Raw genomic sequence first — 23,283 nt, 5'->3', positions numbered from 1 at the left:
CCCACTATGTTGATATTTTAAAGCTTAAACGAACACATTATGTGAGGCTATGTCATCTTGTGGTATGACACTCCCTTTCGGATCGGAAGGTTCTGGGTTCGAGCCTCGCTAGGCGCATAGTTGAGTCCTTGGAAAAGTCTCTTTACTCACATTTTCTCTTTGTACTCAGGTGTAAAATGAATATCTGGCCGTTAACAGTGTTGTCTCTGTCGGAAAGAAAACTGAAATATTGCCTAACAGGCGTCATGTCTCGCTTTCATGCTACCTGTTGCTGCTGGCCAGGGACCCCTTGTAAAGCACTTTGAGCACGTTTAATAGATATTGCGCTATATAAAAGCTCAATTTTATCTAAGCTCAATTTAACAAATGGAGACAATACTCCTACAGTAGTGGATACTTCAAATCGCTTCAGTTTTGTTATAAGGCTAACCCAATATTCATGGATGACCGACCTGCAAAAGTTTTCCCATAGCGTCATAGTCCTGGATGTAAGGGTGGTTGAGGAGTGGAGCCCTGTATAGATAACGCTTCATGCCGAGGGTCAAAAGGGTGTTGAACTGGTGATTTCCTAGTGAAGGAGTCACCACTCGCTCCAGGTGACCAAAGGTATTGTGCTCAAATAGATACTGTTTTCCACTGGGCAGGAACACATCCGTAAGCTTTGGTAAGAGGAAAGAAGTTTTTAAAAATATCAGCATACATTCATAAATAGATCGTTTGTTTGTTTCAAAGAGTTTTACTGGGCTTTCAACACATTAAGATCATATCAGCGCCAGTAAAAAGGAAGAAAATGGGATAGTAAAGAGTTCTAGAATTACAATTAAAGCACCCAAGAAAAAGTAAGACATAGAATGGGAACAAATAGGGATCAGATGTAGATTCCAAGAGTATACCACCAATGTACTTAGTTTGAGATCACCTATAAGTCTCATCCGGACACAAGCACAAAATCCAACAAAGAGGAATACACTCAAATGCTTACATTACACATTCAAAATAACAAATATAATAACACATAACAGAGAGATGATTTACAAGGAAAAAAATATCATCTCCCCCCAAAAAATAACTATGCATTTGACTGTTTCTCTCCCAGCCAAGGACTCCGGCCAGGGCCAGGACAAAACCAAGTAATCTCATTCCAAGACAAAGACAGAAAGCAAATTGGAAAATAAAGCTATAGGGGGATAGAAGACACAGTAAGTGCCACCCTGCCCATTATGGGAGGCCAGGAACCCCACCCAGTCGACAACACATAGAAAAGCTTCAAACGGTATTGCTTGATAGACCATTGACATTGAACCTTAAGAGCACAAAGCTCTTCGCTTCCTCTTCTCACTTCTTTTGTCCAAAGGGTTTTCCAGTGATTTAGTCACTTTGTTCAAGCTTAATATTTAATTGGTTTTGCTTTACAAGGAATAAAAGAAGAACTTAATCACATATTATGCCTTAAAAGGTTTTGAAATTAATTCATGTTTAAAATGACAACGGGCCTATACAACATATCACCTTCTGGTATAAGAGAAAAAAAAAGTGAACAATCTTAAGAAAAAAATGCATATTGTGAATAATCATAAGAAAAAAAAATGCATATTCTGATAAGTGCTACACGAATGTTAAATGTTTGCACTTGTTTGTGAATGCATGTTGTTTGTTTGAACTGTATGTGTGTTTGTTTGTGTGTATATGTGTACGTTTCATGTAAGCCACAATATTGCTTTTATTTCAAAGTCATTACATTATTAAGGAACATTGCAGATGAATCAATAATTGAATTAAAAAAAAAAGAAAAAAAAAAGAAACAATGAGATATTGTATTTCATTGTCTGTGTCATTCTATTTCTCACCTTTCTAGAGTTATTTCTGTAGAAGTAACGGAACTTCTTTCCGCCGGGTTTCAAAGTCCTCTCTTTAATCTGGCCAGGCTCTTTATACTTGCGGGTCTCAGCCAATTCCCCGTATTGCCACTGGGTGATGTCACCATGAGTGTCGTACGTGACGTTCATGGGATGGTGGGAGGAGGCTGGGAGGAACCGGATGGGAAGACCCACCGAGTTGTACACGACCGTGATGATGTCCCTTAGGCTTTTGTCTTGGACAGTTTCAGTATGAGTGCGTCGATCGTATTCCACTGTCAAGAGATTGTCCCCATTTATCTGTAAAATAATCATTAAAGAGGTATAAAAATAGTAGTGGGTCTGTTATGCCAAATTCATTTGTAAACATTATTAATCGATATAAGTATAGTGTGCCTGCTATATATATATTGTATCTGTAATATAGATTAACAAATGATGCAACCATCAATTAAAACAAGTCAAATTTCATCATGTACGATGTTGGGAGAGGTCCCGGCAGGGATGGGGGTGGAGTGGAGTTAAAGTGGGGCCAGTCAAATTACACACATTTGTTTATCATTTTCATGGTTTCTAAAACTCAACCTTATTCTTTTACCAACTATAGGAAAACCGTCACATTCGTAACGATACAGTGAACAATCATCTCATTCAGACTTGTTTGGTACATCACACAATTTGAAGGAAAATATTTGTTATAGCTAAATGAACTTAATGCTGTTTGTGAAGCTTGTTTGGTAGCACAACATTAGGTATAGTGTGTATTTCTTGTTTTTGAATTTGAGTGTAACAAACCAAATTTTTGTATTTATAAAAATGACAATTAGGGAACATTCTGAATATGGTCGGTAAGGAGAAAGTTAACCCACCATATGAATTTTCAAATTGGAAAAGAGAGCAAAACTATCCGATTACAAACGTGCACATATACACTCCCCTTCACTCCTATTTAAGTGATTGTATCATTTCAGTGTAAATTAACTATCAAAAAATGAGCAGATTAAAAAAATCAATAAAATTTTTTTTTAAAATAAAACATAAAACCTTTTCAAATAGAAAAAGAGATTGAGTGGACAAGATAATTTGATACGGATCGCCTCGAGACTAGTCATTAATATTTTTATATCCGTTCAAAGAATCTGCTGCCCCTGTCAATATTAATAAGCGTTGTCTATTTTGTAAATTAAAAGGGGATCTTTAATGCACATCCCAAATATTTAATATAATCAATTACAAAAGATATTTCAAATTTTGTAACTATAACAGAAATACAATGTGAAATGCCCATACCATATATAGCATAGATGAGATGATACAAGGATAAAGACTGTTTTATCACATGCGCAATAATCTGACCTATTCTCATGTTGATTCAAATCAAAATTATCGTCATCATCATAGTCATGACCACCACCACCACCACCATCATAACTGCGACCACCACCATCACCACTGTCACCACCCTCATCACCATCATCATCATCATCATCATCATCACCACCTCTGCCATTAGCATCTTTATCATCGATATCATCTTTTTTTTGGGTTTCAAAATACTGCTCCATCTGCATCACCATAATAATCATCATCATCATCATCATATCGTCAAAAACAAAATCAAAATAATACTTAGACAGAAATAAAAATTTGATAATACATGCTTCAGCATGATAAATTAATCGTTAAGAAAATAATGCTCCAAGAAAATTGTTAAAACAAATGCATTTATGCAAAATGAATTAAGTTATCAAAAGACTGATTGATTATAAAGCTGAGAGGTAAGACGTTTTTAAACAAAATTAGATAATGCTGTTAGCATGCAGCGTAGAGGGAGAAAGAGAAAAGGCCAATTTTAAATTGTAAATAAATTCCTTTAAGTTTTACTGGGCAATGTAAATGTTGCTGCTCGAAGCTCGAAGAAATAAATAGCAATGTGAAATTGGATGTAAGCTTTAATTTAATATACCAAAACAGATAAAATGGACTTTTCAGGTTTCCCCTTTATCAACAAAACAAGATGAATGATACACTACAGATGAATGAGATTATCTCATTGGTCTGTAGTGTATCATTCATCCTGTTTTGTTGATAAAGGGGAAACCTGAAACGTCCATTTTATCGGTTTTCTCTCATTCGTCTGTAGTGTATCATTCATCCTGTTTTGTTGATAAAGGGGAAACCCGAGACGTCTATTTTATCGGTTTTCATATATTAAATTGAAGCTTACATTCAATTTCACTTTGTTATTTATTTAAAGTTCTCGGATTTCAACTACTAAACCTGCAATGAAGAATACGGTCTGTAATTAACTGGACGAATTCTTCTTTTAAAAATTTGTCAAACGTTTGAAGATTTTCAAAATTTAAGTCTTTTGCAATTTCTTTTTTGATTGACACCTTATCACTTCGGTGATAAAACCGAGTAAAAGAAACAGAAAAGTCGAATAACATTTTAGAATAAGATTTATGTAATTAAACTTTTATGGAGAATGCCCTTGAAAAATTGAAAAATAATTTCAAAGATTAAAGAAACGTTTCATAAATACAAATAATCTTTTAAACGAGTGGAATGAGGATTGTTCGATTCACAAGGATTAAACAAAATCAGACAAGTTTTGATGATGTGAATGGAATGATTAGGCAGAGGTATTAATAGAAAATATGTAATTGCTAACTTTAAAAGAAATATCAGATGGGTGGAATCTGCACCAACCTCAAATGACCAAATGAAAAATTACACATCCGTCAAGGGAGTCTTTCTTATTCAAATGAACGCAAATAAAAATATATCTCGTGATATTTACAACAGGTCAAATTATAACACAAAAAGCTCAAAAGTGTATTCAATATTTAACTTTTTGTTGCCTCTTTTTATTGATCAAAAGGCTTGGTCTGGTTCATTTAAGACGGTAAAGCACATGGTGGTAAAGCATTATTTTGTTTAGACTATCGTAGCTAATTGTTTAATTCTGCGTAAACTAACATACAATTGAGCTAAAGCATATAATGGTTGTAAGAGGCTTATACTGCTCTTAGTAAAATTCGTAAAATTTACTGGCAAAGAAGTTGACAACAACTATACAAGTCATTTTCTTCCTCGATTCTGAAATCATTTGGTCACCTGAGGACTTTACAGAAAACTCCTAAGGAATGTGAGTTGTAAGGTGAGGATTATCATTTGTATCAGATCAAAGTAAAGTGATTAAGAAAGATGAGGAGAGTTTGTTTTTTTTGCAAGTGTCACTGGAAAAAAATGTCTGCATTTTTTCCAGCCAAAGTTCTGTATCTATCTCTACTAAAAGTAATAGGTACATTTTTGTCAAAATTTCAAAATTACACAATTGATTAGTTGAACATATTCATGTTTATTTGGAAAATGTTTGGTTATTATAAAAAAAAAATAATAATTTAAAAGTCAGTGGAGCGTGGATTTGGTCGTTCAAGGATATCATGACATACCAGGAGGGCTTTATCTTTGCCCATTTCTCCTAGAGAATCATGCACAACATGCGTCCTGCCTCGGTCCCCTACCCTCATCCTCTGGCCCTGCTTGATGATTTCTCTGGAAGGACTCGACCGCAGGCGTCGTAGGAAGAAGCGCCATTCAAGACGGTGGACAGACGTTCCTGGAACAATGACTTTGCGTTTGTAGTACATACGGTTTGGGCTGGCTAAGATTGGGTGGCGCCCAGTTTCTATGGCAACAGTCAAGTTGCTGGGGAACAAAACCACTACAGCTCCATCTGGTAAATATGTTACTTTAGTCTGGGTGTCGCCTGTGAATATCGTAAAAATTGAGGAGGAATTTTTAGAATTTTGATTTTTGATATTAAAAAATCCAATGTAAAAATTAAAATTCATGCATAAAGAGGTAAGAGGAAGAAGAAAACGAGGCGAAGTGTAGAGGCTGAAGCCTATCGTCAACTTTTTCAAACAACTCACCCATCAATTGAGTGGTATATTTTAAGTGCAAAGTTGAGTGAGTTTCCGCACTCACAAATACACACATTACCGACATTATTTGATATAGGCAAAATGGGTTTCCAACATCCAATGAACTTGTGGTATTTAACATAAGACACATCTATGACAATGTGGCGATAAAGTTTACTCAAAACTAAAAACATTGAAAGAGTTTACTGGAAAACACCAAATTAGATACAACAGATATTTATGATTGCAACATGAAACAGGAGTGAAAGTGATAGGGGAAGAAAAAGAAAAGATTTCGCTTTATAGTATGCATTGACTTAATAGAAACCAGCTGCAGTGCGTGGGATATACAAGTGCAAGAAATATTTGTAATCTTTTACACTTTTAAATGCTCTAAAAGGCAAAGTTTGTCAAAGCCAAATACATTCTATTTCAGATAAAAACTGGAAACATACAGATTGCAGCTTGGCACATGACACTTATTACAGATTTTAATTTACTGCGTTATCTATAACAAAAAGTCCACCCTATTGAGATGTTATCATAGAACCCCTTTACCCTCTAAGTCGACCAATAATTCTCTTTGTCTATTATTAATAACCCAAGTGGAAAAAAATACATTTAAACATCAGACAAGAATTCCAGCAAAAATGTAATTGGACGACATTCTTTTCAAATCCTTTCAAAGTACACTGTATATCACCCCCTCCCCTCTTTTTCTTCTTCTTATTAATGCAATCAAGAATTATATGAATCCATTTCTCCTTATCTAAAAAAAATCACTCAAGAAATGCACTAAATAAATTTCAGTCAAAAGGCAAAATTGTGCTGAGGATCAAACTCGAGTTGTGCGGGAGTAACCGGGTCACTTAAATAACAGACAGCAAAGAAAACAGATTGCTTTTAACTAACAGCAAGACTTAGCCACCACCTACAGGTCTATGTGCCTAATACGGACGGACCATACAACAACAAATGAGATTCTCAGAATATCTTTCATGAAAAGTTGACAACATCGAATATCTTTAAGACGGTTTTCATGCAAACTTTGACCAAAATATCAAAATAAAGATGATTTAAATGTTGACATTGTTAGACGAAGGCTGCGAAAATAGGCAGGTTCTAGTTTTTCAGAACTTTGCTTCTACAAGAGGGATTTTAATAAAATGAGAAATGAATAAAAGGATAAATATAAAATAATCTACATAATTAGGAAATGATCTCAAAGAGCACAGGTAGAGTCTTTTCTTCGACTTAATATTAGAACAATAAAAACTGATTTTTAAAATTCAAACTTCCATTTCATTCTCTTATTTCATCATTCCCGCCCTGTTTTAGAGAGTTTATCTTGAAAGAAAAAACGACAACAAATCAATCAAGACTATAAAAAATCCTATTTCAGTTACATTTTGCAGATAACAGTAACAGATGTAATAATTAATATGTGCTTTTTGATTCATTAAAAGCAACATTTAATACGACTACATATTATTATAGTGGTCGTAATGAGAGAAAGGAGAGTAACATTAAACTTTCATGAAATCATACAAAATCTACAACTACCCAATTTCATTCGTTATACAATATAAATAACATACAACTACATACACAGTACAACATGACATGGGGGGCATGTTCACCTGTATAGAGAGAGAGTGGCATTCTAAGCGTGTTCGCGTTATATACGTGACTGATGTTGTTAGTGTGGGAAGCAAAATGTGCAAAAATTAAACCTTCATATAGAGCAAAGAGTGTTAGTACAGAACAAATATTATAAAAATGAAATATCGTTCCTCCACCAATAATGAGAGAAGTATATTTTCCTTTCTTTTTGCCATCTTAAATTTAAAAAGCTATGAATTCATTCATAATATTGGATAGAATCAAACCTCAGCCAATCATACCTTAGTTTTGTCTTCTTAACTCACTCAACCCTAACACCGACCATATCCGTAGTATACCCGGGTTACCTGTACCCCATGCCTATTTATTACATTTTTCTGAGACAAATTATAAGCGTCGTATCATGTTAATGATAGTTGAATAAAACTATCTACGCACATGATCATTTTTAATGAACATTTTGTTTCCAATTTTGAAAAGTAGCAAAAATCTCTAGGATTGAGTGAGTTAAAAATAATAGGAAAATGAACAATGGTCTGTTCTTAAAATAATTTCGAGTTAATCAGGAGTTAGGTAATTAAAATTATTACCGAATACCTTTCTAAAATAACAATAACGTTAATCTTAACTCTTTCACCAATTTCAAGGACATTTAATAAATGTAAATATTTGGCATTTTCTTATAGCTTATAACATTTTAGGAACATCCATTAAAAGGGCCTTTTTTATTTAAACTCGCCAGAGTAAATTTTTAAGGCTTTTCTTTCCATCGAGCTGTTAGTGAAACAGATAAGACACAGAACACAGCACAAAGTAAATTGTGTCAAAATGATTCCAAAGTTAGTATTTGAGTTGTTAAGCACAGTTCATATAAACAGAGTACAACGTTAATAGGTAATGGGAGTGAGGATGGGGGTGGGGGGGTTAAGATTGATTCTCTATGTTCTCAATGTCCTGAAAATTGAAGAATCCCGGACCAATAATAGTGAAACCCTTCCAGTTAATATTGAAAAAATCATCAGACAGAATTTATGGCACTTTTCATTTATGAAAACCATTTAAAAAATAAATCGACGAAAAGGACCAACACTTTTAAAGTTTGAGATCTTAAGAAAATATTTTTGGAATTTATATATGTATAAAGAACTCAACCAAACAAACATTTATATTCCATGACCGTGGAGTTAAGAGTGAGCATATTAATGCCACAATTTATCTGTGAAAGTTTTTGAAAAATCCTTTCTTATATGTTTGTTGTATCGCAACTCAATTTTCAAACATGGAATGTTAGAAACCGACTATTGACAAAATGTAAAAAAAGTTTTTGCTTTTCATTTATCGTAAAGAACCCTCATCAAACTATCAAACTCTTTTTTAGTGATAAAGGTAGAAAGAGGAAAGTCTTAAGCTGGAGCCGTGATAGGAATAAACTGATAATTAACAAATTTGCACAAAGAAAAAAAAAAAAAAAAGAAAGAAAAGAATAATTTTGGAATTGGAAAACATCAATTATTCATCATTAAAATTAAAATATAAAATGGTTCAGTAAATTCTGGTCAAATGACACATTAATTCATTTGACAATGTAATGTAATGTTTTGTTCTTTTTTAAAAATTATCTTTCACTCAATCCTTATCCTTCTAGATAATGACATAAAATTATCCACAATCTATTTATATTCCTATCACGACAATATTATCAAGCAAGCAACACAACAACAGGGGTTAACCAACCATTAAGGGAAAAATCAACCAGGAATACTTTGGATGTTGAAATCCACTTGATCGCGATTGTGACCATTTTGTTTTTGTTTTTGTTTTTTTATTTTTTTTTTTATGACTTGCTTGGGAACTATTTTAAATGAACAGTCTATGTAACAACAGATGACAATTGACAACATTATCTTTATTGAAAAAAAAAATGAGGGAGAGATGGTTTGAAAGAGATTGAGTCTGAGGGAAATTATTAGAAATAGAAGTTGAATATTAGGCACTGTAGAGTAAAAAACTTAAAGTAATACTATATTGCCATTTAAAATGAAAACAAATAAACCATATTCCCTTTTAAAAAAGATGGATGTGAGAAAGCGAGTGATAGTAGTGTGATATTTAATAATAAATAATAATAATAATAATAATAATAATAATAATAATAATAATAATAATAATAATAATAATAATAATATAATAATATAATAATAATAATAATAATAATAATAATAATAATAATAATAATAATAAATAATAATAATAATAATAGTAATAATGATAATGATAAGAAAAATAATAATGATAAGAACTATTACTATTATAAAGGAATGTAGTAATGTTGAGAAAGAGGTTGACAATGATGACGACGACGATGATTTTGATGATGATAATGTTAATGGTGATGACGATGATGATAATGATGATGATGAAGGTGATAAATTTAACTATAAACTATTGCTATGAATTCTAATCAACTACCACCACGTGAACGAAAAGCAGATTATAAAACAAAGCAGTAAATGATTTAAAATGAGAAGATAAAAAATTCGAAATATGTTCCCATTATTCTTTTTGTCTTCACAAATGAGTACCTATATCATTACTTATTGATGTTGAACTGTATAAAAGTAATTAACAATAAACCAATTGTAAGAAATACAATTTAATACTCCTTTAAAAAAGATAGTTCTTGGACCAAAATGTCCTTTGTGTATTAAAGATTGAATATGTAAAGAAAATATTTATTTTGATGTCATCATTATAGGAAACCATGTTTTAACCAAATTTTGCCTTAATGATTCAACTGAAAAAAAAAAAGAACATTTTTTTTTTATTTTATGTCGCGAATGAATCAAGAAACAAAAATCTTATTTATTTGTATTATGGAATTGTTAACAAATGACTATCTGCAAAAGCTTAATTTTTCAAATGAAAATGTTGATCTTTGATTGCTTTTCAAGAAAACTGGTTATTAATCACAAACTTTTATAAGCAATTACAAAAATAGAAAATGATAATAAGCACCTTTTATAGAATCAATTAAAGTAGGAAAAGCAGAGTCTTTACTTTATGTCTCATTTTTAAACTTAAATTCATACACACTTAAAATCTTCATAGTTGTAAATCTCTACAGATATTAACCATTGCGCTAGTTAATTTGCATTGCACTATTTTTAAAACAATGCGAAAATCAAGCATTGGGAAGATATAATTCTATCCTAATATTTTCCATTCATATGCTTTTGCAGATAGTCGGAATATGATATAAAAAGTGAAAAAATGCAATAGATTAAAAAAATAAAGGTGGCCTTAGCAAGCAACTTGCCATGCAGAACGGAATGCACTCTCCCATAGGTGGCCATCGCCCTCATGTCGTGCGTACCAGTGGCCACACGAACTATGGTACCCGAAGTATTGATGTCCGTTGAGAGTGCTGTCACCTGACCCGTGGGTTGGCGCACTGTCAGTAATCTTCCGTTGGGGTCATACTGATATAAGAAGGTCTGCCCGTCGCTGTCGTGTTTGGACTCCATCAATCCTGTCTGGTCTGTGTACGTGAATGTAGATGACGAGTTGTTGGGGGCGATGTACTTTTTGAGGCGGTGTCGGTTGTCCATCTCCAAGCCACAGTGCTCTTCACCAGGGGAGATAATCTCTTTGACGTATCGATAATCTCGCTTGATTTGGATCTTGTTTTGCATGGCATCTTCTACCGATACAAGTCTTCCATAGGAAGAGAATACGCTGTAAGTGAAGTTGTACACAAAGTGATCTGTGTGAATGTTGACCGTGTGTCTGTGTTGTCCAAACTGGTTGAATAAGTACAATTCCTGTGTCTCAGGGGACATAACTTCAAACATACGATCTGTCAGCACCGGAAGTTCGGATACAACAGAGAATACTCGAAGGTTTCCAGAATCAGCAAGGTGAAGGACACCATCAGGGGTGACAGTAACGGAAGTTGGCTCACTGAACAAGGCTTGAGCAGCAAGGCTCTCATGGGGGTTATAGCAGGCACATTTCTCTGTCTTTAAATTCAAAGGAGAAGGGGCGGGGGTTGAAATAAACAGAATTTGATATGCTCGTGACTCTATAATTCAGTAATGATTAAACTGGTTCACTCTTAATGAAACATGGTAAACAGAAGATGAAAATATCATTTTTTTAAAAATGCATCAAATAGTGATTGAATAACTGAAGTGGCAGAAACTATTTTGCAGAAGACTAGTATCTGTTCCTAAGAATAGCAAGCAAATGCTAGTGTCTGTTAAACGCTACAAAAACTGGGGTAAACTTTAGCTTCATAAGCCATATGACTCCGAGGAAGTATTTTTATTACAACGCAATTTCTTGGAATTTGATTCATTAACAAAAAATGTAAATTTGATCGCTTCAATGTTGGCTTTAAATAACAACAATCAGGCCTTAATGAGAAAATGTTTTTTCATAGCACATTATGGTAAATATCAAATAGGTAAATAAAATACAAAAAAAAGAGATAAAACATAAAAAAAAAATAATAAACAACAAAACAAAACAAAATAAAAAAAACACAAAATAACAACTCTTGATTTCATTTAAATGTTATAAACGATACCGTCATTTTCATCCAAAGAAGTCATTTATCACAAGGGAAAATTTATGAAAAAAATTTGTATGAATAAAAACTACACGAAATATAACACCTCAAAAACAATTCTTTGACGGTGTTTTTTTTTTTCTCTTAATTTCTTTGTATGGCTCTGAAATTGAAATAAAGTTCTTCCAACCTCATATTTTTATGAGGTCATCTTGGGCGGATTTCATTTCAACTTGAAAAAAAAACAAAAAAACAAAACAAAAGAAGAAGAAGTAAGTGAAAAACAAAATATGCAAAATAAAATTTGATACTCACTTGACTACAGTCGCATTTACTTTTGGCCCCAGCAAAATGGTGGATGTGTCCATCCGTGCTTACAACTCTTACTCTATTGATGTGGTGGGTGTTACTCTCCACGATGTACAAGTGGCCATGTGGGCCGAACGTGATACTCTTGGGGGAGACTAAAGTCACGTGATCAGCTACGTTAGACGCCTGTTCGTCGTCGGCGAGAACTCCAGACGGGAGGAAGGAGGAGTCACGTGGGGGACAGTAGACTGGCCGACCAGCTATGGTGACGAGTTTGAAATCTTTGGTCAGTTTGAGTACAATGGAATGGTCCAGGATGTGGAGGGAATCGTCCAATGGGTTGATGCTCAAAGCTGTCGGCCATTTCAATGACACCTGAAACATGGGATCAGTCAAAACTCATTGTATCAGTTATAAGATAAATACTATTGAATGGTCTGGTTTGTGAAATAATATTCAAGTGCCTTTAACCCATCCCCCCCCACCCAAAGAAAAACAAAAAACAAAAACAAAAACAAAAAACAAAACAAAAAACAAAACAAACAAAAACAAAATCCGAAAAAAAAAGAAAACAACCCCCCAAAAACAACAAACAAACAAGAAAAAAAAAAAAGCAAGCAAGCATGAGTACATTAAATTGAAATACTATCTTTACCACGTGTATCGTTATTGTAATATTTAATCAATAGATTTATGGCATTATTAATTAATATTAAGGGCATTCAAAGGATCTTATCCTATTTTGCCTATACCACATGTTATGTTTGTTTGTAGGAGAAGTAAAGCAAGCAAGTAAAGCATACAAAACAAAATAAAACAACAAACAGTTGCTTTCCCTGTGTACACATAAATCACATAAATGAAAGGTTTGAATTTGGGGAGGAAGATCCCTAAACATCCCATTTTGTACAGCTTTATCATTTACTTTGCAGCCAATGAATTTTAATTGTTTAGATATCATAATAATTCAAACTTATACTAGTTTGTGGTTATAATTTTCTCGAACCTAGGAATACAGATTAACACTCTATATTAAAACAATATCCTAATTAATTCATAGTATCGTCCACTATACAAAAGGCTACTAGTTATATCTTGAATTTGAATAAGGACGGTTTTTAGCAATTTAAAGTGTTTATAAAATAAAGATTTTCCAGCAAACAACAATATTATATGTTTGCTTTATCTTAACATATATACATGTGTACATTTCAGTTGATATACTATCTTTACCACGTGTATCATTATTGTAATCTTTTAATCAATGGATTTCTAGCATTACAATTAATATTAAGGGCATTCAAGGGATTTTATCCTATTTCGTCATATACCATATGTTATGTTATTATGTTATAGAACAAAGAGAGTTGATGTTGAATGTACATACTTTTTCAGCGGATAGAATTTCATCGCAAGGCATGGGCGTCCAATCCCCAGGCTGGTGCTGTTTCCCAATCAAAGTACTAATGATGCCGTCTGGTGTAATCTTACGGATGTTCGGCCCATCAGCAATGTAGGTAATGCCGTCTTTACTAATAGCAATGCCTGGAAATGACAAAAATCAAATTTAAACATAGCTGAAAAGTTGATATCTTTTATAAAAACATAATTTGACAGAGAAAATCTCATAAATAAATAAATAAATAAATTAAAAAAAAAAAAATAAATAAATAAATAAAATAAAATAAATAATTGGAGGGGGTCCTTATAATGTGTTTTGATGATTTAAAGATATGCTTCCATAATCAATTATCAACTTAATGTAAATTTTTCTTAACCGACCCAAAAATTACTAACAAATACAAAGAATTAGATACTTTGGGGTCAAAAGCAACTACCAATACACTCAGGAATACTAAAAGAACAACAAAACAAAAACTAAAAAAACACACAAAAAAAACTAAAAACATTTAGTTTTTTAAGGTCTGCATGAATAATCATACCTTTCGTATTTCTTTCCTATCCTTTATGACAAAATTCTCAAATAAAGAAGTTACAAACAGGATAAAAAAAAAGTTTCATCCTAGCATTGAATAAAGAAAATCCTAGATAAATAGTTCTCACCTTTAGGATATCTCAGCCTGGCATTGACAGCCAAACCTCCATCCCCACACATCTGGGAATCACCTGGTGGACACTCCTCGCTGTTGCCGGCCACCACCTCATAGTTGTCCTGTAGGTCGGGCACTGGCCCCATGGTTCGCACCCGAATCACCTTGTGACTCATCATGTCCGAGATGTACAGCTTTCCATCCACAGGACTCACCGTCATGTAGAACTTGTACGGGGTTGTAATGGTGCTATTAAAAGGTAATGCCAGGACATTAGAATTTCAGTTAGATATATAATATATATATATATATATATATATATATATATATATATATATTAAAACAAAAAAATTATGCCTTTTGCGCCATGATATCATAAGACATCGTCGCCTAGGCATTCCACGAAGGAATATAGATAACTCATCAAACAAGAAGTCTGATGTCAACAGGAATCACACATGTTGTCCAAGTGAGCAAATTGGGGGTTAATAATCTTGCTCAAGGAAAAAAACGAAAGTGCCTGAAGTGGGGCTCAAACCCGGGTCATCCGGATCACAGTGCAATGCCTTAACCACTCGGCCACTTTGCATATATATATATATATATATATATTTCAATATTTCAATTTTTGTCACTGATCTAACTTATTTACACGAATTTATAATACTCAATTTGCAAATCAATTTACACATTTTAGTACTTTCACATTATCCATACTTTTACCACTACCTAGCTATTTGCTAACTTATTATCATGTCTGTTCAACACACCTGTACAAAAAAAACCCAACACACTAAAAACATGTCAGTTCCCAACCGCCTACATACCTCATTTCTAAAATACTGGCAATCTCCTCTCTGTAAGGCGACAACTTTCTGATAAAGTTGTAATCGGCCACATAAAGGCTTCCGTCCAGTCCAGATGCAAGCGCAACTGGGCTTAAAAGCCCATTGTCCTGGGCTTTCCCATTGCAAGCCTCACAGTTCAAGTTTCTTCGGTGGCCACTGCCAAGGATACTGATGATTTTCTTTGGCTTCTCCTTCAAGTAGATATTGGTACCATCTCCCTTGTGGAGAATACCTGGGTTTTATAGAGGACAAAAAGATGAGAGTGAGTACCTACTAAAAAAAATTTGAGTGGAAACTATACTTTTAGTGATGCTAATAGTAAGAGCCATAGTAATGACATGATACAAGAAGAAGCAGCTGTAGAAATAGTAACAGTAGTAAAAGTAGAAGTAATATTAGTAGTATTAATAATAGTAAAAGTAGTGGTATTAATAATTAATGTAGTAGTAGTAGTAGTAGTAGTAGTAGTAGTAGTAGTAGTAGTAGTAGTAGTAGTAGTAGTAGTAGTAGTAGTAGTAGTAGTAGTAGTAGTAGTAGTAGTAGTAGTAGTAGTAGTAGTAGTAGTAGTAGTAGTAGTAGTAGTTGTAGTAGTAGTAGTAGTAATAGTAGTAGTAGTTTTTTTGTTTTTGTTTTTAAGGGTTTTACGGCGCTTGCAACACATTTAGGTTATATCAGCGCCAGTAAAAAGGAAGAAAATGGGATAGTAAAAAGTTCTAGAATTATAATTGAAGCATCCAAGAGAAAGTAAGACATAGGGGAACTGGTAACAAATAGGGATCAGATGTAGATTCCAAGAGCATACCACCAATGTACTTAGTTTGAGATCACCTATAAGTCTCCTCCGGACACAAGCACAAAATCCAACAAAGAGGAATACACTCAAATGCTTACATAATACATTAAAAAATAACAAATATACTAATACATAACAGAGAGATGATTTACAAGGAAAAAAATATCATCTCCCAAAACAATAACTATGCATTTGACTGTTTCCCTCCCAGCCAGGACTCCGACCAGGGCCAAGAAAAAAACCAAGTAATCCCAATTCCAAGACAAAGACAGAAAGCATGTCGGAGAACAGATATAAGGGGATAGAAGACACAGTGTGTACCTCCCTCCCGCTATGAGAGGTCCGGATCCCCACCCAGTAGTAGTAGTACCCAGTAGTAGTAGTAGTAGTAGTAGTAGTAGTAGTAGTAGTAGTAGTAGTAGTAGTAGTAGTAGTAGTAGTAGTAGTAGTAGTAGTAGTAGTAGTAGTAGTAGTAGTAGTAGCAGTAGTAGCAGCAGCAGAAGTTGTTGCAGAAGCAGAAGTTGAAGTTATCGTTGTTGTAGTAGTATTAGTAGTAATCATTAATATCATCATCAATTTAATCGTCAAAACAAAATGACACAAACCTTCCTGGTGGTTGTAGGTGTGATGAATGTCAAGATTCCATCCACCTATGTGAGAAGCCTTCATGTCATAACCGTTGAGAGTCGCACTTCTGGTCTCCCAGTACACATAATCACAACTCAAATACTGGTAGCCAACGTGCACTGGAAATGAAGATTTCATAATTAGTGAGTGATAATGAAAGAGAAAATAAAAAAGTTCTTTCTATCATTTTGACCAAATCGATTTACAATTGAATCTCATATAGTCTCTATATCCCTTTGATGCTTTCCTCCAAACCATAATCATGACTGTAATTTTTTTCTCAAAACATAAAGAATACAATAAATTTTTAGTCAAGCCGTTTGACAGTTATGAAGCCTTTCACCAAAAATCGTTTTAAAAAAATAATCCCAATTTACAATTGTTGAATAAATAAAGTATGACTGACAATTGAATTACAATTGCAGACAGACCATGCCAGCAAATTTTTACGATTTTTTCATAATATCACTGCAAGGGGCATAACTGATATAATTCTAAACTCTACTTAAGATAACTCCCCATTACTTCCCTTGAATAATCGAGGTAGAACTGATTTTCATGGGGCTACCCAAATTCGTGAAAATTATTTCCAGACATCATGAGGATGCGATGACAGTAGAAAAGCCCACATATTTTACAATTTACATGCCACAGTTTTGTCATTTGAAATCACCATTCCTTTTTTTTTTTTTTTTGTTAACATTTCGACATTTCCTTATATACAATCATAAGCAAAATTCTTTACTGGAACGTTCATTTTTGTGATCGGGTTTAATAAATAATATAATATTTATTATCCAAATAAAAGGCAATTCATGTGAGGTAAACAATGCTCAAGGTTTTACTTTTAGATTTTCAGTTTACCAACCTAACAATTGCTAACAATTTAACCATGTCGTAGACTAATAATTACAATAAAATACAAAGTATTCTCACCTCTAGCCCTAACAATGCCGTAAACCTTTTGCTTGTAGGCGTTGAGTCTGTCCCAGGCGAATGTGTACTTCAGGTTAGGGTCGGCCTCAAACGTCTTCTCAAAAACGACACCCTGCACCGAGACCCTGAGATGGACGAGGGCCAGGGTATATGGGATATCGTCTGGCGTCATCTGTATCATGATGAGAGACATGTAGCCCGAGGACTCAGAGCTGTGATAGACTAGGTGGACGTCAGTACCGGGGATATCCAAGCTCTCTTGCAGAACCTGTTGTTGAATGGGATAAAAAAACATTTAAAATATGTGTGACTTTCAAAGCAAGCTGTTTGTACTTTTCTAAGATATAATTAACTTTATAATAATAATAATAATAATAATAATAATAATAATAATAATAATAATAATAATAATAATAATTATTGTTATTATTACTATTATTATTATTATTATTATTATTATTATTATTATTATTATTATTATTATTATTATTATTATTAATCATTATTATTATTATTATCATTATTATTATTTATATTATTATTATTATTATTATTATTATTATTATTATTATTATTATTATTATTATTATATATTATTATTATTATTATTATTACTTCTACTATCATCATCATCATCCGTATTATTATTGTTATCATCATCATCATCATCATCATCATCATCCTCATCACCATCATTATCATCACCATCATCATTTTTATCATTCACATAACATGATATATCTTGAAGCATTATAAAGTAACAATTTACTCTTTACCCCTCCCGCGCATCGGTATCAGTCTTAACATACAACAATAACTTATTACTCTATTAATTTACAGATCGTAATGCTGAAAAACAAAACCTTTTTCGCACGCAAGGCGATATTATTAGGCTGTTTAACTTAACTAATGAATTGGATTCAATAGTCTGATGTCACGTCGCCCAGCAACAGCGGCCATTGTGGTTCTAAACAACAAAAAAATCGGTACTTTTTATTCTTCATGCTGGCTAGAACTTTTCATATGTCTTGTGATCAGAATGTGTAAAAGTCAAAACATGATCAGATTAATAATGATTTTTCTCCTCTGGATACGGTTTTATGCTTGTCTGAGAAATATTTCATAAGAGCGTCCGCCATTGTCCCGATAGTTTAGAGCCAGTTACTAAGTTACAATGCGTCATTACGAGGGAAGTGACGTCACGACTGTTGAAGCGTATTATCAATCTACCTGTGACTCGGGTATGATGGTGCTTCCTTCAGGACATGCCCCAAGCTGGGTGTGTTGCCAAGTAGAAAGCACAACAGGCCTTAGCAAGAAGTGATCGTGGTTTGACTCCAGGTTACCGCAAGTCGACCCGGGTGCTAGTTCGGCTCTTGTCTCGGTTGTCATGACAACGCTATCCATGGTGATGATTTGGTTCCACGGTACGAGCACACTGGATATTTTTGTGACGAATGGATCTCTGACAAATTCCAGAGTGACAGAGCCGCCTCCGTTGACGAGTATATCAAACCTGTGAGAAATTGTCGATTTATACATTGTAAAAATAGTAGAGAAAAAATCTAAAAATAAGTATCTATCAGAAAACGACCCAGAGGCACTGTCGATTTTCAGGGACTGCATCAAATTAAAAAATAATACTGTTATAAATAGATACTTATTTAAATAAATGAATAAATAAATAAATAAATAAATAAAGGTGTACATTTTAACATAAACAATAGTAAAAATATTTTTTTTTAAATAAAAAAATAAGAGCAATAATGAATTAACCTGTTTTTATTGTTGTTGTTGTTTTTTTTAATTTGTTTTTTTTTTTTTAAATATCATTAAACACATCCATGTGCCAAAATCAAATTAAAAAAAAAAAAAAAGAAGTAAAGTGTTTAGTTTTGACTTACTGTCCTTCTTTCCTGGTAAGGGTGTAGCCATACAATGGTTGCGTCACAATGCCGACCCTCACGCCAATCAAGGGCGTGCCGTCCACCGTTTGGACACGCCCACGAATGACGGACGCTTGCCTGGATGGAACGATTGAAGAGGACACGTTGATGATGATTCAGAAAATGGACCAGCTTCAAAAAATTACTTTTTAACTCACTCAACCCTAACACCGACTATATCCGTTGTTTACCCGGGCCATTTTTACCCCATCCCTATTAATTACACTCTTTCTGAGATAAATTATAGGCGTAGTGTCAAAGCTAATGTTTTTCATTTTTACACGTTAATGATAGCTGAATAAAACTATCTATGCACATTGCTCATCTCTAATACATTTCTTACAATTTCGAAATGTAGCCAAACATCTCTAGGGTTGAGTGAGTTAATTATTAATTGAGATTTTATAGAGAACAATATCCACTAAACGTGCTCAAAGCGCTTTACAAGGGGTCCCTGGTCAACAGCAACATTTTAACACGGAGGACGGGACATGGCGTCTGTAAGGCGATATTGTAATTTTTTTCTGACAGAGACAAACGCTGTTAACGGCCAGGTACTCATTTCACACCTGAGTATGGTGAGAGAATGTGGGTAAAGAGCCTTTTCCAAGGACTCAACTAAGCACCGAGTGAGGCTCGAACCCAGGACCTTCTGATCCGAAAGCGAGTGTCATACCACGAGACCACATAGTCGCACTTAAGTTTACAAAGCGTTATAAAGTGTACATTCCAATGGATGAATCGGCTATTTCAAAACGCCAATAAGTGGATACAACTGAAAACAAACACCATACTAGATACGCCCATTTTGACACAGCAATGATGGCAGATTTGAATTTGTTCGATCGTGCTGTTATTTGGAAAAAAAAAAAACCAAACAACAAATCTTTGTTTTGTCTGAGTGACAATAAGGCAAATCAATAATAAGCCTGAGGGTTACATACACGTTAGTCTTCATCATATGTTAGCACTCTTAATCGCACATAGTTAGGAATGGCTTAGATGATGATGATGATGATGATGATGATGATGGTGGTGGTGATGATGATGATGATGATGATGATGATGATGATGATGATTAGGAGGAGGAGGAGGAGGAGGAGGAGGCGGATGATGATGATGATGATAGGAGAGGAGGAGATGATGATGAAGAGATAAGGAGAGGAGGAGGAGGATGAGGATGATGATGATGAAAAGGAGGAGGAGGAGGAGGAGAGGATGGAGAGGAGGAGGGAGGAGAGATGATGAGGATGATAAGGAGGAGGAGGAGTAGGAGAGGAGAGGATGATGATGATGATAGGAGGAGCGGATGATGATGAGATCAGATGATGAGAAAAAGAGAATTAAATAGTTCCAAAATATATCTAGATAGAGAAATCAAAATCCTTTCTTTACGTTTCATTGAAGGAGTTGCGTGGCGCATCCATCTGTACGCTGTTCTCTTCGATCAGGAACCTCATCTTGTCCAAGAAAGACGCCGTAGGAGATGGAGCGTTCTTGCCTAGAAGGATCTCCCTGGGATCGGGGGAAGCTCGACACCACAAACTCTTGCCACAGGCCTCGTCTGCACAGCAATCGGGATCCAGGCAATCCATCAGACCGTCTTGAGAGTGAGAGGTTAGAAAGAAAAAAAAGGTGATTATATGTACGATACGATAGCACCGTAAAAATGATTTGAGAATAAGAGGTTAGAAAAAAAAGTGATTATATGTACGATAGCACCGTAACAATGATTTGAGAATAAGAGGTTAGAAGAAAAAGGTGATTATATGTACGATAGCACCGTAACAATGATTTGAGAATAAGAGGTTAGAAAAAAAAGGTGATTATATGTACGATAGCACCGTAACAATGATTTGAGAATAAGAGGTTAGAAAAAAAAAGGTGATTATATGTACGATAGCACCGTAACAATGATTTGAGAATAAGAGGTTAGAAAAAAAAGGTGATTATATGTACGATAGCACCGTAACAATGATTTGAGAATAAGAGGTTAGAAAAAAAGGTGATTATATGTACAATAGCACCGTAACAATGATTTGAGAATAAGAGGTTAGAAAAAAAAGGTGATTATATGTACGATAGCACCGTAACAATGATTTGAGAATAAGAGGTTAGAAAAAAAAAGGTGATTATATGTACGATTGCACCGTAACAATGATTTGAGAATGACAGGTTAGAAGAAATAAAGGTGATTATATGTACGATAGCACCGTAACAATGATTTGAGAATGAGAGGTTTGAAAAAAAAGGTCATTATGTGTACGATTGCACCGTAAAATGATTTGAGAATGACAGGTTAGAAAAAAAGGTGATTATATGTACAATAGCACCGTAAAATGATTGAAATGAGAGTTAGAAAAAAGGTCATTATGTGTACGATAGCACCGTAAAAATGATTTGAGAAGAGAGTTAGAAAGAAAAAAAAGGTGATTATATGTACAATAGCACCGTAAAAAATGATGTTTTGAACTGCTCGAGGCAAGAGACGTTACAGCATTAACCCTCTCCTTACCAACTACAGGAAAATCGTCACATTCGTTACGATACAACCAACATTTTTCTTCTTCAAATTTCTCTTCTACATCATAAAATTTTAAGAAAACGAGCAGTGTGTTGTAGAGCAAGTTTTTTCTAAATAAATTATGTATCCAACTGTTATTTTCTTTGAGTGATAAAAAAATCTATGTTTGTGTTAGTTGGATGTGATGTTTTGGGGAAAATCCTGAAAATGGCTGGTAAGGACAGAGTTAACTCACTCAATCCTAGAGAGTTTTGCTTCTTTCCAAGATTGGAGAAAAAAAAGTGTATTAAAAAGGAGCATTTGTATAGATATTCTTATTCAACTAAAAACTAAAAACATTAGCTTTGATACTAAACCTATAATTTGTCTCAGAAAAATGAAAATGTAAGAAATAGGCATGGGGTAAAAGTAACCCGGGTAAACTACGGATATAGTCGGTTTTCGGGTTGTGTGAGTTAAAAAGAAAAAGAGCACGGAATGCTTTCAATGAAAGACAGATCACATTGTGTAACTGTATCAGGCTGAATAACTTATCAATCTATATTTGAGTTCTCTAGAAAACTTTAATGTCCCAATTCGGGGTTTTTGCAAGTGAGTAGTATTTGGTTATATCACAGTTAAGTCAACGATTTGCCAGAAGTATATATATATATATATATATATATATATATATATATATATATATATATATATAGAGAGAGAGAGAGAGAGAGAGGAGAGAGAGATAGATAGATAGATAGATAGATAGATTGATAGATTGATAGATAGATAGATAATAATAAATAGATAGATAGATGGGTAGATAAATAAAAAGATTAAACAATCAAATAAATAAATAAAGTAAATGAAATAAATAAATACATAATCCAATAAGTTTGGTAAGGCATACATTTTAAAATCCACAGTTATTTATTTGTAAAATCGTGACAAAAGAGAGTAGAGGCCACATCCCGATAAATCGCCAGTGCCTTGCTTACCGTGGTCATTATCAACTCTGTCGTTGCAGTTTGTTTCCATAGACTTGTCACAAGCAATTCCCTTCCACTTGTCTCGGCATTCACATCTCCAGCCTTCTTGCCGTCGTCGACAGATTCCGTTCCCGCTGCAATCGCCTGGACAACCGTCTGAAAGAAGAACAATGGTTTTTATCTTTTTACGTCATAATGTTGCAACACTATTATCATATTTTGTTGTTGTTAAATTGAATTCGTATCACGTTTCCATCAAACTTGTCTTACTGTAATATGTTTTGTTTTATATCAATGTAA

General features: G+C 33.9%; 1 protein-coding gene across 9 annotated transcripts in view; it reads right to left on the bottom strand.

Moving 5' to 3' along the window:
• LOC144971474 (teneurin-m-like) overlaps positions 1-23,283 on the bottom strand; it is a 258,476-nt gene that overhangs the window by 5,969 nt on the left and 229,224 nt on the right. For 2 of the 9 annotated variants that reach the window (XM_078912418.1, XM_078912424.1), the window contains 14 exons: positions 22,993-23,139; positions 20,887-21,094; positions 19,450-19,569; positions 18,776-19,061; positions 17,546-17,813; positions 16,588-16,728; positions 15,169-15,421; positions 14,355-14,590; positions 13,678-13,835; positions 12,297-12,665; positions 10,728-11,430; positions 5,315-5,631; positions 1,848-2,156; positions 453-659 (listed from right to left, as the gene is read on the bottom strand). In XM_078912418.1, coding sequence (XP_078768544.1) covers positions 453-659; positions 1,848-2,156; positions 5,315-5,631; positions 10,728-11,430; positions 12,297-12,665; positions 13,678-13,835; positions 14,355-14,590; positions 15,169-15,421; positions 16,588-16,728; positions 17,546-17,813; positions 18,776-19,061; positions 19,450-19,569; positions 20,887-21,094; positions 22,993-23,139 — 3,722 coding nt within the window. The remainder of the gene's footprint in view (positions 1-452; positions 660-1,847; positions 2,157-5,314; positions 5,632-10,727; positions 11,431-12,296; positions 12,666-13,677; positions 13,836-14,354; positions 14,591-15,168; positions 15,422-16,587; positions 16,729-17,545; positions 17,814-18,775; positions 19,062-19,449; positions 19,570-20,886; positions 21,095-22,992; positions 23,140-23,283) is intronic. The other 7 variants (XM_078912419.1, XM_078912425.1, XM_078912421.1 and 4 more) reach the window with 5 other exon arrangements.

Source organism: Berghia stephanieae, chromosome 4 (genome assembly GCF_034508935.2).
Source record: "Berghia stephanieae isolate SIO BIC M18660-M18661 chromosome 4, UCSD_Bste_1.3, whole genome shotgun sequence".
NCBI classification, from domain to species: Eukaryota; Metazoa; Mollusca; class Gastropoda; order Nudibranchia; family Aeolidiidae; genus Berghia; species Berghia stephanieae.
This window is presented reverse-complemented; position numbering and strand designations above follow the sequence as displayed.